General features: G+C 54.8%; 1 protein-coding gene across 6 annotated transcripts in view; it reads left to right on the forward strand.

Annotated features, from left to right (window-relative positions):
- Positions 1-16,928, forward strand: part of VGLL4 (vestigial like family member 4) — a 163,314-nt gene extending 146,386 nt beyond the window's left edge. For all 6 annotated transcript variants that reach the window (XM_038565627.1, XM_038565628.1, XM_038565629.1 and 3 more), the window contains 3 exons: positions 8,478-8,700; positions 13,629-13,752; positions 14,148-16,928. In XM_038565627.1, coding sequence (XP_038421555.1) covers positions 8,478-8,700; positions 13,629-13,752; positions 14,148-14,419 — 619 coding nt within the window. In that variant the 3' untranslated portion in view covers positions 14,420-16,928. The remainder of the gene's footprint in view (positions 1-8,477; positions 8,701-13,628; positions 13,753-14,147) is intronic.
- The last annotated feature ends 371 nt before the right edge of the window (positions 16,929-17,299 follow it).

Genomic DNA, 17,299 nt, shown 5'->3' on the forward strand with positions numbered 1-17,299 from the left:
TCATATTGACCTCATCTTACCTTGATTATCTACAAAGACTCTTTCCAAATGAGATCACATTTACAGGTCCTGGGGGTTAGGGCTTCACCATCTTTTGGGGGAAACACAATTCAACCCAAAACAAATTCAAAGCAATCTATACTAGAAAGTAGGATGAAAAAAAAAAAAAAAAAAAGAAAGTAGGATGACCGATAGATATATGAAAATATGCTCAACTGCACTGGTAACTGGAGAAATGCAAGTGAAAACATCAAGGAGGAATGACTGTGTACCACAAGAATGGTAGAAATCCACGGGCCGCTGAAGCTGGACAGCATAGAGGCCGCACATCGGCCGAGGTGGTGACACATTGCTAGCAGAGGCGGTGCAGAGTGGACAGCTACGTCATAAAGGGTTCTGGCAACATCTGTTGACGTCTAGAAGGTGGTGAGCTCTGCAACCCAGTGGTGTACTTCTAAATATCTTCCTGGGAGACACCCAGAAACCCTTGCACCCAGGGACAGAGATCTGCAAGGATGGAAGCACCACGGGGTTATTTATAATAAGGACAAGGCAGAGATGGTCCAGATGCCTGTCAGTAGAAGAATGGATAAATACATCATGGTGTATTCATACGAAGTAATCCCATGCAGCAGGGAAATAATCTAGGTCAGGACGTGAGTAGAGCCCCAAAACCACGTGAGGGAGGAGAGCATGATTTGAAGTCAGAACATACAGTCTGATACCATGATGTCAATTTGAAACGTGCTTCATAGTATTTACAGATAGACTAGGTGGCGAGAGTTCATAAGCACAAATGGGAAGACTCCCCAAATACAGGGCAGCGGTGCATCTAGGGATGAAGAGGGGGAATGAGTTGGCGGGGGCGGGGGGGCGCATGAAGGAAGGGCTCCAGCTGTGTCTGCCATGTTCTGCTGCATTGGTTACTGCCAGAATTTCCCATAAGAGGAAAGAGAAGGTCTAAAGCGAATTCCATATGTGATTTCATTTGTCCATCCTGGGCGGTGGGTACATAGGTCTTTGTCATCTTCCCCCCTGCTCTGCCCCTCTCCTGAGAGGAAAAGCTGCAAGGAAAAGGCTTTGGAGCCAGTCACATAAAAATTAAAATCCTTGTACTGTACTGGTTTTGCAACTTTAGATGAACTCCTTAGCCTCTCTGAACCTCAGTTCACTCATCTATAAAATGGGGATGATACTTAACTCTGCGCTGTAGTGAGGGCTTTAATAAGACAGTTAGATCTAGAATATGGTCTGGCAATTAGCATTCAATAAATGATAGCTTATATAATAAAGATTATAGTGGTAAAAAGGGGGATTCCCTAACTTTGCAGCATTATATTTTTGGACACAACTTTCAAAGGGCGACATTGCAATGGTATATGCTTGCCTTTGGGACTAGAGATCGCAGATGTCATTGCGATAGAGCAAATCAGTGTGTGGTTTGGATCCCTGTGATTGCTTTTTGAAATCTGAACTAGCAGAAGGGGGATGGCTGCTTTTGTGGAGAGCTAAAGGGGAAAAGGTTATGTGGGTGCATAGATGCGCAAACAGTGTGATTCACCAGCTGCAGCGCCCTCCACATGCAGGTGGGATTGGTTCCCTTGGACCTTTGACGGTGGTAGGGCTCTGGCTTTTTTCTTTTTTTTTTTAAAGATTTTATTTATTTATTCATGAGAGAGGCAGAGACACAGGCAGAGGGAGAAGCAGGTTCCATGCAGGGAGCCCGACGTGGGACTCGATCCCGGGTCTCCAGGACCATGCCCTGGGCTGAAGGTGGTGCTAAACCGCTGAGCCCCCCGGGCTGCCCTGGCTTTTTTCTTGATTGTTAAGTGATATTAAGTGATGATCATTGTCATATGGAACACAGTGTCTCCCCACAGTTAAAGTCAAAGGCGGTCTCCGTCCTCTTTCTACTGCCGACCAGGTCATGTGTGTGGTTGAAGCAGAGGTCCCAGATGGTTCTGTGTCTTTGGGACACTGTGAGTACCAGTATTTCCCAACTTTTCCTGCCTGCGACACACAGCTCGTCATGTTTTACCCAGGAGGGTGTGTCTGCCTTCCCTGGTGGTGTCACTGCCCCCTCCGCTTCCTGTCTGTAGTTGGTACCAAGGAGTGACAGGCTTGACCAGGGTGTCTTAGAGACACACCCAAGTGCCCTCTTGCTTGTTGGGAAGCAGTGAATTACCCTGCTCACGGGGGAAAGCAGGAGGTGGTGCATGATGACCTAAGGGACAATGGGGGGTGGGGGAGGTGGGAGGACAAAAACGAGGAAGGTACTTACAGGGAGAAAACATTTCACTACTGTTTATTCTCAATATATAAATTCTGCTTTTTCAGACAGTCTCTTCTTGCTGGGCATTGCCTCTGAAATTTCCTTAATTCCTTTTTCTTTTACCACAGATGCTGCTCACTGGATGCACACGTAATATAGGTACTTTAATAATTCACTTAGTCAATGACGAGTTAAATGTCCACTGTGTGCCCAGCCCTGCACTGGGTGCTGGGGAGAGGGCAGAGCAGGAGGCCTGCGGGGCCCTCAAAGCGTCCCGTGGAGCCGGCTCCTCGGAAAGCAAGGCTGACAGGACACCCAGGGCTGGGCCTATCACGCGTGTCTGGGGGTCAGGGAAGGCTTCCTGGAAGCTTGGGGTGGAGCAGGAGGTGGTGGAGGGAGGATGGCTGAGCAGCCCGTGTGTCTGGTTGATGTTCTGCCTCCACCCCCATCCTTGGCTAAGTGTTTATTTCTGTATCTTGCTCCTCTTTTGTGTAAAGCTGTAGGGACAGCATCATCTACCCAAACCCGAGGAACTCAGTAAGTAATGGCCATGGGATGCTTTATGTTTTTTAATTAAAAAAAAAATCATTATTCTGTTTAATTCTGGTAAAGCATATTTACCATACAGTGTACCAGTCTAGCCATTTTTTAAAAAAGTTTGTTTTTAGTAATGTCTACACTCATTGTGGGGCTTGAATTCGTGACCTTGAGATCAAGAGTCATGTGCTCCTCCAACTGAGCCAGCCAGGTGCCCCTCTAGCCATTTTTTTTTTTAAGATTTTTATTTATGTATTCATTGAGAGACACAGGCAGAGGGAGAAGCAGGCTGCATGCAGGGAGCCCAACGTGGGACTCGATTCTGGGTCTCCAGGATCACACCCTAGGCCGAAGGCAGCGCTGGACTGCTGAGCCACCGGCTGCCCCCCTCTAGCCATTTTTAAGTGTGCCATTCAGTGGCATTAAGTATGTTGTCTGAGAAGCTTTTTAAAATTAAAGATGCTTTACTGACTATTATTATTTAAAATTGTATTTATTTGAGAGTGAGAGAGTGAGCATGCATGAGGAGAGGGAGAGAGAGAAGCAGGCTTCCCGAGAAGCAGGGCCCTCTCTGCCGCCTCCATGTGAGGCTCGATCCCAGGACCCCGGGACCATGATCTGAACCAAAGGCAGCCACTGAACCAGCTGAGCCACCCAGGCGTCCCCTGACTTTATTATTGTTGTCTGTGCTGGGCTGGGAAGGTGTAGTACTGTCCTGTAGGTTCCCAGAGGGCGACTGGCCCACTAAGGAGTGCAGTGGGAGTGGGAGGAGGACTGCGCAGGGGAGAGGGCTGTATCTCGGCTGGGACCCTTGTCTCATGCGCCCCTGCTTCCCCCGGCCTCAGCCCTGCTCCTGGCGCCCTCCTGCTTGGAACGTACATCTGCACTACACTGCTCAGTTGGCCCCTGTGGGGTCTGGTCTGGCGCCCCACAGCTGCTCTGTGTGCTCCCTGGGGCTTGCGCCCGGGGTCTGGACTGGGCCCTGCCTCATTCACCTGAGCCTAGAGAGCTGCAGCATGCGGGCCCCCAGGGCCCAGAATATTTCCTCGAAAGCACCAGCTAAAATGCCTCATACCCATAGCCCCTCCGCTGCTGGAAGAATTCAGACCCACGTTGGTTTATTTAATAGCCATCGATAGTTCATGGAATTCAGCTAAGGCCCAAGAACATCAAGTAATACCTTCCCAAGGGTTTGGTTTCAACTCTGAGCTCTTATTTGTTTAAGGGCAGGAAAATCTCATTTTAATGAGAATACAGATGGCCGCGGTGCAGGTTTTCCACGTGGTGGATTCTTTCGCCGTGTCCCTGCGCTTTCCCCAGACACAGCGGACGCCTGCTTTCTGGGCTCGGAGAGGGCGGAAGAGCAGGACGGATCCGTCTCCGCACCCTGTCCCCGAGGAACGTGCGACAGGCATCTTCTTTTTTTTACCTCATCTCTACGTTTGTCCCCCTCTGTTTCCTCTCCTGGGAAGAGTTGGCCGTGGCTGTGCTGCCCCAGGAGGAGCGTGGGTTTCCAGCAAGGGGCCGGGGTGCACGGAGCCAGCAGCCCGTCCTCGGCTGCGGGGCACCGGGGAGCCCTTCGGGCCGCCGCGGCCGCACCGGGTTTTCGTGAGCGGGGGCGCCCGGACCTCCCGGGCAGGAAGCGTGTGGTTTGCTGCCCGTGAGAGCACATGACCCTCTGGGAAGCCGTGGAGCTGGGGTATGATTCACTGGGGGGGAAACATGGAAAACGGTGACTGTCTGTGAGCTCCGGGAACCAGGAAGATGAGCTGGAAATGTGAGTAATGTATAATTTTACTAAAATTAAACAGCAAGTTCTTCAGACATTTTCTGTGTTTGTCGGTGTCTTGTCTGATCCGTGACGCCCCACTGCATCACCTTTGCCGTTGACCGTTTTTCTGGTTGGCTGCCCCAGAGTCCTGTCCCCAGCTCCCGGGTGGGTGCGGTGCGGGTTCAGAGTAGGCCTCTGGGGGTGTGGCCCTGGCCCGTCCCGCTCTGCCCTGGTAGCTCGATGCCTTTAGACAGTTGCCTGCCACCTTGGGGCGTCCCCGGCTGCCCCCTGGCCGTGAGGTTCGGGGGACCTTGACGTTGGGTGGAGCTGGGCGCCGCCGGAGCTTGGGGTGTCTCTTCATCCTTTGTCCGGCCTCCGCCCTCACCGGGCTGCGATGCTCCGCTGTCGCCTGGAGCCCCTGCCCCTGCCCCTGCCGCCGGCCGCGTGCCCGCGAGGAGCCAGGGCCGGGTCTTCCTTTCTGTAGCGGTCACGAAACAGGGGCTCAGTTAACACCGCGTGATAAACGAGTCTGCACTGGATGGAGGGGATTGGGACTGGGAAGCTCGTCATTGGTCCCCTGAGCGCCCACGGCTCGTGCGGTGGCCTCCCGGGACTTGCTTGGGCAGCGGGGAGTGGGGAGAAAGAAGATCGAGTAAAGGAGGCAGCTTACGTGTCTTGCCAGCCGTTAAGTTTTATCCCAAATTTCGAAGGAAACCTGATGATGCAGATGAGGAGTGTGATGATATCGTCTTCTCCTCGTTTGAAAAATTGTATCTTTAGCAATACATTTCCGTGTGGGTAAAGCCTGGTTGGTCTCGGGTTCGAGGGGCAGGAAGCCTTCCCGGTGGACGTCCTCAGCTGTCCTGCGTGATAGTGGCTGTTTGCGACCATAGCCCTGGAGGCGTTCACTGGCAAGGCCTGAAGTGTCTTCTGAATCATCACAGGAAGATGGAATTAGGTACGGGCTGGTTTCAAAATTAAGTGTTTTTGTTTGGTTTGGTACTGTAATTCTTTGACAATTGCTCTGGTACTTGTGGCAAGTGTGGAACATACCAAAACACAGTCCTCCGTGACTGTCTTAATAGGCTGACGATTTATTCTCTAATTGCTTTCAAGTCATTCTGCATTGTCAACCAGAGGATAAGAGGAAGAAAAATCATTCATAAAGTAAATGCTGTGCCTTATGCAGTGAATTACCCTAAGCCTACAGCCAGTTCGGCCTCACTGTGTCCACTGCCCCCTTGCACCGTGCGAGCACGATTGTCTGCGTCTGTGTTCTGTTCAGGCCCCGCTGAAGCTCCTCCGAGGAATATTTTACTGTGACCGCACAGCAGATAAGGACACTAGGCTCGGTGGCTTGCCTGAGCGGTGGCGTGCAGAGCTGAAGCTTGGGGCTTGCAGGACTTGCCACGTCTCATGCTTTTCCTGCTCAGCCCCCACTGGCTTATGGCTCAGGCACAGAACCCATCGGAGGGTGTGAACCACCCGGACACCCGGCTCCTCAGCCCTCCTTTCCCCACGATACCGCCCATCCTCAGTTCCCCGGCCACAGTGCCTGCCTTTCCTTCCAGGTCACCCCTGTACTGCTTCTCCGTGGTCTAGTGTGGTCACTGTGGGCCTGCCCCACGAGGCAGTGTGCTGGGCAGGATGGGGACAGGGTGGGCAGGGCCTGGTGTACTCCCAGAAGCCTCGGGGAGAGGGGCAGCCCAGGTGGCCCAGCGGTTTGGCGCCGCCTTCAGCCCAGGGCATGATTGGTCCTGGAGACTGAGGATCGAGTCCCATGTCAGGCTCCCTGCATGGAGCCTGCTTCTCCCTCTGCCTGTGTCTCTGCCTCTCTCTCTCTCTCTGTCTCTCATGAAAAAATCTTAAAAAAAAAAAAAAAAAAACCCTGGGGAGGTGAGGGGTGGACAGACGGACGAAAGGCTGTTAATGATGGTGTGATGGGTTCTTTGTTAAAAGTCTGCGCAGGAGGGCATCCCTGGGTGGCTCAGCAGTTTGGCACCTGCCTTTGGCCCACAGCGTGATCCTGGAGTCCCAGGATCGAGTCCCACATCGGGCTCCCTGCATGGAGCCTGCTTCTCCCTCTGCCTGTGTCTCTGCCTCTCTCTCTTTCTATGTCTATCATGAATGAATGAGTGAATGAATAAATAAATAATCTTAGAAAGTCTGCGCAGGGCGCTTAGGGACCGAAAGCCCAGTTAGCAGCGAGCGGTGTGTGCGAGTTGGCAAGCGGCACAAAACATACACGGTTCGAGGCAGAAAGCGGTGCGTCTTGCTTGAGGCATGGCGAGAAGACTGCTGTAGCTGCAGCGTGCAGGGCGTGAGGGCGTGCGGCTGGAAAGGTGGTCAGGGCCAGAGCGGGAAAGGCCTCGAAGGGGGTCCTGAGCGGCCGAAAGTTGCAACTACGGGTGTGACGTGGTTGGAGCTACTTTATAAAAGGATCCCGCTGGATGAATGCGAGTAAGGCCGGGCGTCTGAATCGGGCCTGCAGCTGGTGGCAGTGTCAGCAGCCCGGGTGTGGCGTTGCGGTTCTACAGGATGTCCCCCTCGGGGAATGGGGCGACGGGTACACGGCTCGCTCCGTGATACTCCCTACACCTGCCCGTGAGGCTCCTGTGGACGAGGCGTGCTTTTGCACATGTGCGCATGCCCGGGTATAAAATACCTTTTGTCTTATTCAGGCAGTGAGGCGGGCTGTGACTTCATTTCTCTGGGTTTCTTAGTACGTGAGCCTAGGCTTCTATGCTATACAACTGGTTGTCCACTGAGGCAAGAGGATGGTTGCCTGTAGAGTCTGAGAATAATTTGCATTCCTTAAAGAAAAGTCACTGACATTTTGATCTACCACATTTCTAGTTAAAAGACCACATTTGTTATTTAAAAAAAAAAAAAAAAAGATTGTGCTGGCAGCAAAGAACATGGTAGACTGAAGGGGCCGAGACCCAAGGTAGAAAGAACCTCTGGAATAAACAGGGCAGGAGGGACCTGGGCCCAACCTGAAATGGCGTTCCTGGTCTTTGACAGGCTGTGCCTTCCTCGTCCCCTGCGCTGCGTCGCTCCCTGACAGCTGCAGCATGGCATGCTGCCTTTAGATGAGGCCACTCAGATTGCGGGTGGGGGTGGTGTTTACAGCCCTGTCCATGTTCCACACAGTACCTGCCAAGTGCTAGACGTGCAGCGGAGGTCTTCGGGGGTGCCCCTCGATCGAGGGACTTGGCTGGAGCAGACTGCTGTGGCTCGTGTGTTCTGGACGTAGGGTGGCGTGCATAAGCCAGGGCAGATGCCACCACTTACCAGCCACGGCACCACTGCCCCGAGTCTCAGTCCTGTCCTCTGGAAAGGAGGTAGTCGCGGCATCTCCTTCATGCTGTGGGGAAGATCTGGAGAGCTCACGCTGCTGGAGGCCCAGAACGGGATCTACCATATAGGAGGTGTCTGGTGACTTTGTGTCATTGTTGTCTTCGTTCTTTTGAAATGGCAGATCCTTGTCAAACCAAGCTGGCTCGAGCACATAGGCTAGTTCTCCAGGCTCTGAGCAAGAAGGGCTCTGATAGGCACCCAGCTGTGCAGGGGGCAGGATGCTGAGCAGAAGGGTGCCATCTTCATTTGGATGGCCCAGCAGAGCCGACTTCATACCCTGGGGACACTACTTCCTCCCAGCACCAAGGGGCTTTGGAGTCTTGCCCACCTGGGTTAGTGCTGGGGCTCCTTACTTCTTCATGAGCTGTTTGACCTGAGCCTCAGGAAATGGAAATGGTGGTAATAAATATTTATCCCCAGCACAGTGAAGAATTCAATGAGATAATCAGCCGAAGCACCTGGCACAGGGCCGGCAGCTCCTTCACCATTCAGAAGATGCCAGATTTTCCCATCTGAGTGCTCTTTCCTCTTTTTCAGGAACAAGACTGCCAATGGAGACTGCCGGAAAGACCCCCGGGAGCGGAGCCGCAGCCCCATCGAGCGTGCTGTGGCCCCCACCATGAGCCTGCATGGCAACCACCTGTACACATCACTCCCCAGCCTCAGCATGGAGCAGCCCCTAGCACTGACCAAGAACAGCATGGACGCCAGCAGGCCAGCTGGCATCTCGCCCACGCTGACCCCGGTGGAGCGGCAGCAGGTAGGCCTGTGTCCAGTAGGGTTCAGGTTGGTGGCGGATAGGAGGTCCGGGGGTTTGGGGACTACATCCTGGCTGGAGAGCACAGGGCGGAGGGCCGGGGGAAGGGTGTGGGGGGGTGAGAGAGGTGGTGCTTAGCTTCCATTCAGTGGGGGAAAGGAGGAGTGGGAGCAGCAGCAGGGGTCCTTTCACTGAATGCCACCTGCGTTTTGATTCCTACCTAGACCTGCCTGGGCCTCTCCTCCCAGGACTAACAGCCCTGGACAAGATGGTTAACATCTCTGGGGCTTAGTTTCTTTGCACAAGGCAGGGCTGGATTAGATTAGCTATGTTTTCAGCAGTCTTCCTTGGCAATCCTATTTCTAGGAGGATCAAGGAAAATCCTGCCTTTACCTGATATAAGGTCACGCTGATGAAGTTAAATGTCAGGTAACTCTGCTTTGGGTTGGAATCCTATAAAACCAGTGGTCAGAGCAGTTATTAGCTCATGCTGGTGAGAAATCTGTGATTGGCAGATAGGGATGTTTTTTATTAAAGGGAAATAAGGAAATTACATTATTACTTAACAAAACACTGTTTGCTTGATTAAAAAAACCCAGTATTTCAAAAATTGGGCTCCTGGGGAAATATAACAGGAAGCATTAGCATCGAGGTTTGGAATCCCCACATAAGCCCATGGCGTTTCTCTGTGAACCGCTGGGGCCTGTGACCCAATAGGCTCCCGGTCAACATTTGTTCAAGACTGACGGGCAGTGAGCAGAGGCAGGTGCTGTGTCCTGAGGAGATGCAGGGTGCAGCTGGAGGCCCTGCTGCTGGGGGTGCCACTGCTTCCCTGCGGCGCCTCTAATACTGCCGGGGCTGGGCTCTGGGCATTGGGAGAGGTGGTGCTGGTGCCTGTGAATCCCAGTAAGGCTGACAGGCAGTTGCACTTCCTATGTGGGAGCCAGGCATCTCCATCCCATTATGTTTCATTCATTCATTCATTTAATGAAACCGGGTAGATGCCTCCTGTGTGCAAGAGGAGAATGCTCGAAGCTGGGCAAGGAAACTAGAGGCACTTACTGGTTTTAGGCTAGGGGAGACTGGTATCAAAAAACTATAGTGCTTAAACCATTAATGTGGGAGGAGACAGCCACTTATACCTGATAGAAACTGGGGGCCAGGTTGTCATTACGTTCTTTGTTGTACACTTACTATGCTAACTGTGCTTTGGATGCTCTGTAAAGCCCTAGAGATAGAGATGCTTGTGTAGATGCTTGTGTATCCTACAGGTCCAGCCTGCAGGGAGCCCGCAGCCTGGTCAGGGAGATGGGTGTGTGCAGAGAGGATTGCACTCAGAGGCTGCAGGAGAGGTGCTTTAAGCATCAGAGAATTTGTAGGATCAGGGAATTCAGCTTTCTGGCTGCAGCCACTGCCATGTGGTGGGTGGGGGTCCTTGATGTGGGCATGGGGACTCCACTGGGAATTCAGTCTCTGAGCCCATGCTGGCTTGGGGGAAGAAGCTCCCCAGAATGCCTGGAACTATCTGCCTGGAACAGCTGTCTCTGAAGCTTTAGTGTTGGCTTGGATCATAGGTTTCCATGACTCTGAGGTTCTTTTGGTTGATTTTGGTCATATCCGCTGTGTGAGAAGTATACTGCTGGACAGTAACCTGGCCCTTTTAACCATGGTCTCCTCGACCCTTCTGTAAAACGTGCCTGGCTGCCCACTCTAGCAAGAGGATCCCTGGCCCATCAGATGTGCTATGGGGGCTGTTGAGTGGGTTTTCTAGGACTGAGAACCTTGAGTTTCCACCTGAGTTCTTAGGGGATTCCTGGATGGAGAGCAAAACAGGTGGTCGTGGAACGAGACCCCAGCTTTCCCGGGATGGGTACCATGGCTCTGGCTTCCCTGACACGGTGGCCCAGACCTAAACTTTACTTTAAGGTTGGGGTTGGTGGTGGAGCAGAGGGCAGCTTGCCCTCCCACCGTGGCTGCTGGTCCCCATGTGTTTTGTTCACATGGTGACCATTCATCGAGCTCCTTGCTGTGCCCGATGTGGTGTGGCCTGGCTGGTCACTGGAGCCTGAGCTAACTCTGAGGCTTCCTTAATTCCCTGCCAGCTCCTCTGCAGACCACACAGAGATGAGCTGCATGGTCCTTGTTCTCCAGCACCTGGGAGGCATCCATGCATTTCTGGGGGTTCTGTTTCATTTGTGAGCTGTCGGGGTGGCTCTGGTGGGGAAGCTCTGAGCCAGGGAAGTGACGGGGAGGGGCTTCCTGGAGCAATAGCACAGCTCTGTGTGGAGGGCAGGCAGGATGGGCTGAGCAGGGCAGGCGCTGGAAGCCTTCCTCTTTGGGTGGAAAATGTGACTCAGATCTCTGGCAATGGGGAAAGGAAGGTTTACAGAGAGGGACGTCTGGGGAGAGTGTCACCCCACTTCTTGTTTTGGTGATGGCAGCTCTGAGGGGATCGTGTGTCCTAATGCTACGGAAGAGCCCACGAGAGTGGTTTTGATGACCGCAGCAAATGAGGAGACACAGATAAGGCTAAATTTTAACAAGCCCGGGGACAGCAGAATGGTTCTCCTCTGGATGCGCTTTCCCCGGGGCAGCCTGGGGCTCCGTGTGCAGCCAGAGTGCGTGGGGTGAGGGGTGCATGGAGCGTGGGTCACAAAGTCTGAGCTGGCCCGGCCACCGCCTGCTGTGGGAGCTCCATCAGGTTACTCATTTCTGGCCTTCGCCTTCCGGGTCTGCAAAACAAGGGGGTGGGGGGGCGGGGTTTCACGTGAGCTCCCAGGGCTCAGCATCTTGGAAGTGGGAAGCCTGTTCCAGGTGGTGTGTGGCGCCCAGCCTGCGCTCTGCGCTCGGAAGGGGAGGGAAGGGAGGGTGGTGCGGCGCCGCGTCCTGGGAGCTGTGTCCTGGGGGGGCTGCCCCCTGCCCACTCTGTCCATGCCATTGCCTTCGTCCCAGCCAGGAGGTGTCCTGGAGACGGTGTGCTGCCCCCCTCCCAGCGAGGTTGGGATGTCTTCGCAGCATCCCCACGTTCTCCCGGGGCTCTCCGGCTCAGGGGCCGCTTTCCACCCTGGAGTGGCTGACGTAAAGGCTGGGCGTTGACTGTATTCTAGCTTTATTCTAAGCTTTCCCTGACACCTTACATTTCTTACGTTTCTCCCCAAAATATGACCGCGTTTGGGGGCATTTGCGTCAGTCAGGACTCTAGTTGCAAGGAACAAAAACCAGCCTGAGCTGGCGTAAGCACAAAAGGAAGGGAGTTTTATTGGGAGGACCTGGGGCGTGGGGGTTCAGCGGGCTCAGGAAGGAAGGGCCAGCCCTTGCCCGGGAGAGCTGGGGAGGAAGCCAGGCTCCCCGTCCCTGAGCCGTCCGGGTCTCCCGTCCTCCCCTCTGCCTCTCCGCGCACAGCGCCGGCCTCGCGCCTGGCCCCCGGTCAGCCCGAGTCTCTTAGTCTGGCTTAGTGGTTGGCCCCAGCCGGGTCAGATTTGCAGCACGGCCAGCAGGACAAGGTCACTTCTGGACGAGGCCGCCCGGGCCTGCCTCACGGATGGAGGCCGTGTTCTGCGAGCGGGCAGGCAGGGAGACCGCAGGCTCAGGGGCCAAGGGACCCTTCAGGAGGTGGCCTCGGGCGCTCCTCCAAGCCCCTGTGCAGCTGCTGCCCGCTGAGGGGACGTGGACCTGGCCTCAGCCCTGTCCCCCGCCCAGTGTGCGGGCTCCCTCTGTCCCCACGCCTGATGTGGCGAGCTGGTAACGAGACCTCCGGTTTTTCCTCCCCCTGTGCTGGGAGCCGCACCTCCCCCCGGCCTGGGTGGCAGTGCTTGCGGGTTAGACCCAAGCACGTCCTGGCTCATTCTTGTGGATCCAGATCTTTATCACAGGACGTGTTTTTCACTCTTGTTCATTTCCCATCGTGGGAAGGTGTGCGCACAAGCCTTCTGTGTCTTTGTCCTGCCTGTTGAACATCTTTAAAGGAGAGGCCGGGGGTAGGCAAGCACAATTTCCCCCCGCGTGGACACTGTTTGCATCTGTGGGCCCTTTGAGGGGCTCTCCCTGGGTCCCCTCTAGTTGTCTTGGAACTCCGCCTGGCCCCCCCGCCCGCCCATCTCCAGCGCTGTCGGGAGGGGTCTTCCCTGGCTGGGGCCTGAGGAAGCTGTTGGAGTCACAGGTGTTTCCTGTCCTGGATGCCGTGCCATGGCCTTGGGGATCCAGGAACGCTTCCTGGTCCTTGTTCCAAAGTGTGCACGGGGTAGAGGGCCCGGTGCCGGGGTCTTCTGGGCACACTTGGGAAGGATGCCCGACTCGCTCAGTGGGGACACGGTTAGACTTGAACAGGGTTTTAAAGGACAACTAGAGTTCTTACCGGCAGCGCACTGGTCGTGGGGAGGGAGAGTGTCAGCAGAGCCAGCTGGGCCAGGGGTGGGAGGCACGTAATTCACCCTCAGGTGTACTTCCTGCATTCCCATGCCCGTCGGGATTGGTGTGGTCCTCGTAGAAACACACTCGAGCTGTCTGGCTTGAGCAAAAGCCGGGAGCCTGCCGGGAGGGTACAGGGACTGTGCCTAGAAGCCGTGGACCACGGGGACCTGAGCGCCCTGGGGACCGAGCCGAGGAGCCGTGAAGGTTTCTCACCCCCCAGGAGGCCCACGCGCTGTGAGTCTGCTGGGGTTTAGCAGGTGCACTCGTTCTGAAGCTGGAGGCGGCAGGAGGCCGGGCTTCGCTGTGCCTCCTGTGGGGAAGGGCAGCAGGGCAGGGACCCGATGGGGGGTGGCACCTGATGCCCCGCAGGTGGGAGGAGTGCCTGTCTGTGGTGCTGGAGGGACACACAGACCACCCAGCCTCAGCTCTGGCAGGTGTGTAAGGCCCGGGGTCGCCGGCCGGCCTGAGCACCGGCGCTCCTCGCCCGCGCCACCCCAACCGCAGCCTCCTCTCCTCCCCAGAACCGGCCCTCGGTGATCACGTGCGCCTCCGCCAGCACTCGCAACTGCAACCTCTCCCACTGCCCCATCGCACACAGCGGCTGCGTGGCGGCCGGGCCAGCCAGCTATCGGAGGGCGCCGAGCTGTAAGTCACCCTGCGGTGGGCGGGAGGCGGCGGCGGGGCGGGAGGGGCGGGGAGGGGGGGCTATTTTTTTGGACGTGGCTCAAGCAGAGTGTTTGCATCCGTCCTACGTTGTGCCCTGGACAGAACAACTACCCCTGGAGCTTGTTCTGTTGAGGCTGAAACAGTGGTGGTTTGGAGCACGTGGCACATGGGTTGTGTCTGGCTTGAGTGGGACCGGGAAGGGGCCTCCAGGATCCCACCGGACTTGGGACAAGCCCTGTTCTTGTCTCTGAACTCCTGCGTAGCCCAGGCGGGCACATTGCCGTGTCACGGGCCCAGAGAACAGCCCGGTGGGTGGGGGCCGGGCCCCACGCGCGTCTCCACGGCCCTGACCGCCTGCTGTCCTGCCCCCGCAGCCACTGCCACCTGTGACCCCGTGGTGGAGGAGCACTTCCGCAGGAGCCTGGGCAAGAACTACAAGGAGCCCGAGCCGGCGCCCAACTCCGTGTCCATCACGGGCTCCGTGGACGACCACTTTGCTAAAGCCCTGGGCGATACGTGGCTCCAGATCAAGGCGGCCAAGGACGGCGCGTCCAGCAGTCCTGAGTCGGCCTCCCGCAGGGGCCAGCCCGCCAGCCCCTCTGCGCACATGGTCAGCCACAGTCACTCCCCCTCCGTGGTCTCCTGAAGGGAGCTCCACCCTCGAGCAAGATGTCAGTCTGCATGGTTTGCCTGAGCTTTGAACAGTCAGTGCTTAAAAAATGGAAAAACAAAAAAAAAATATTGTGGGGGTGGGGTAGGGGGAAGGGTGGGGAAGGGATGGTTTATTCGCAAAAACCATGTCGTGGGGATTTTGGTTATGTTTTTGTACTTGCTTGGTATTCGTACGCGGGGCCCTCCAACACGACCGCAGGGGCTGCCCCTGAACATCTAAGGTAGCGTCCTGCCTCCCTGCCTCAGTTACCAAAGAAACCTCTGACGCAGGTCTGCTGCCCTGACTGGGCGGGACTCCGCGCGCACGCTTTCTCAGTCACAAGCCATGACATTCGTGACCCAGATGCTTCGTGCTCTTTAATTTGCTTCTCGAGACCGGGGTGTGTGTGGCTTCGCTTCCACTGGGTGTTTGGTCCGGCCCGCATGTGTGTGCGTCTGCGTGCGTGCGTGCGTCTACTTGAAGAGAACAGAGAACTGTCGCGTCTGATTTGCACTATTGGAGGAGGGCTGAAGTTGCCTGCCTGACAACTTTATGTGAGATGCTAGTACTCTGAGGGCAAACTGCTGAAAAACAAAGGGTTTAAGGATGACATTTCTGACCATTTGTGTGTTTTTTGTTGTTGTTGTTGTTGTTTTTAATTTAGACAAAACAGCTTTGGAAGGGGAAGTCTCATACAGGTTATAGGTCTTTCTCTCTAGATTTCAGGTGCTTGCAACTGGACTGCAGACTCTACCGTCACGGGCATTCTCCCTTTCCTGAACACTGCAGTTTGTTAGACTAGAGCTGAGGCTGGAGGATTCTTTAGTGCTTTCAACGTGATGCATGTTTTAATGGAGAAAAATAGCTGGTTTCTATTAATTGTATAGATCTAGTAAACAAGAACCTTAATACTTATTAGCTTCTTTTCAGAATTAGTTTATTTTTGTCAGTTATGGTCCTGGATCTACTTACTGCTGGTACAGTTGTACTCTGAGATTCGTGTTTGCTACTCCCACTGCTCCCAGGTAGCGTGGGGCCGGCAGCCCTGGAGACGGGCGGGCCAGTCGTGGGTCAGCCGCGGTGTGGGATGCTGGAGATTTTTTGCTGCAGGCTGACATTTATTTTTTGCATCCCTTTCTGCTTATTACTGGCTCCCAGGGGGGTTGGGTTTGTGTCTCCTTCCGGCTTCCCTCCACGCAGAAACCGCTCCCTGCCCACCCTCTTGGCTGAACAGCAGATTACTGACAATCTGTGATATGGTATTCTGTGCGCTTCCTCGTACGCCGGGGCCAAGGCAGTATACATTCCTCTGACTATACACTTATCACTGCATTTATTATCGTTTGCTAGAGTAATAGCTACTAACTAGAGGTTAGGCGAAGAAGAAAGCATGACGGACACAGCTGTGGATGTTCAACAGCTGCTCCTCTTTTTGGTAAACGTACATTTCTATCCCCCCCACCCCACCCCACCCCACCCCCACCCCACCACGGCCCAGCCTCCAGAGGGCTTACCAAGTCGCCTGGCCGGGTGACACAGGCGGGCCCGCCTCCCCTGCGAGGCACTGTGGACTTGCGGGAGCCCTCGAGCCTGGTTTTCAGTATAAGAGAAATGGAGGTTAGCCGGTTGTGAAAGTCGTCACTGGGCGGAAAGGTCAGCCGATCGGCTCTCGTGGTCACAGGGTGGCTGCGGGTCCTTCCACAGGCGGAAGGAAGGCCCCTCTTTTGCCCCTGCACACACATTTCACCCCCACGTAACTGGGCTTCCAGGCTTTCGCATTTGGGCCCCTATATTTTCTGTAGGAAAAATCGGTGAGAACACTTTTTTTATATAGGTAACTTTAAGACCATCATTACGCTGTGCGTAAAGAATGTACAGAGAAATTTGTAGGTATTTTTTGAAGAACAATTAATTTGTTAATGATATGTAGCTATTTAATTTCCCCTTTCCCATTGTAATCATTCATATTTTTTGTTTGGAAAAAAAAGTTGATCTTTTTTTTTTTTTTTTTGTCGTAGATGTGTCTGTAAAAGTGCAGGAACACAGTTATTCTATGAGAACACTGCATCTGCCTTAATAGCCACTAGTTTGTTACTGCTCCAGGCTACTGAGCGCTGCGGCGGGCAAGCCGCCCCGGCGGGCTCTGTGAAGGGCGGGTCCTCGGGCAGCTGCCCCGCGGCGGCGGCCCCCGGCACTGACCTATCTGGGATAGGCGGGACCCTGCGGGGGGCCCCGGGCGCACGGGGAAGCAGAAAACCAAACATTTCACTGGGAAAGGACACACTCCCTGGCCTCAGGAGGAGCACAGTGAGTTCTTCACAGAGCCTCGCCGTCGCAGTGCGTTCTGACCGTTCTCTCCATGTTTGTAAATCTGTAATATACCATTCTCTGTGGCCTGTTTTTCCTGGAAGAAGAAGAAGAAAAAAAAAAGGTTTGGCAGGCCATCTTTTTTTTGTACTTAAAAGTAGCCTTAAGAACAATAATAAAGTGCTCTTAAACCACAGGCTGTGTGTGTGAGCCACCTGCCCCTGCGTGCGACGACACCCCCACGGGTGGTTCCTGACGTAGCTCTGACTCCACGAGAAGCACCACTTACAGTCTGACCTGCAAGGTGCCCCTCAGCCTTCACATGCATGCTGACCTGGGTCCCTGGCCTGACACCGAAGAGAATACCCCAAAACACAAGTGTGGAGGGGGTGCCTCCCTCTCCTGAGTTCCCACACCCTAGCTCTGGGTGTCCACGGGTGGGGGGCGGGTGTGGCCTCCGGTGGTGTGAGGCCTCCTCCAGGGTACCAGATTGTGGCCCTGAGCCCTGTTCCTGGGCCTTCCACCAGCTCAAGACAGCAGCAGAAATTTCTTTCCTCCCCACAGCTG

Source organism: Canis lupus, chromosome 20 (assembly GCF_011100685.1).
Source record: "Canis lupus familiaris isolate Mischka breed German Shepherd chromosome 20, alternate assembly UU_Cfam_GSD_1.0, whole genome shotgun sequence".
Classification (NCBI taxonomy): Eukaryota; Metazoa; Chordata; class Mammalia; order Carnivora; family Canidae; genus Canis; species Canis lupus.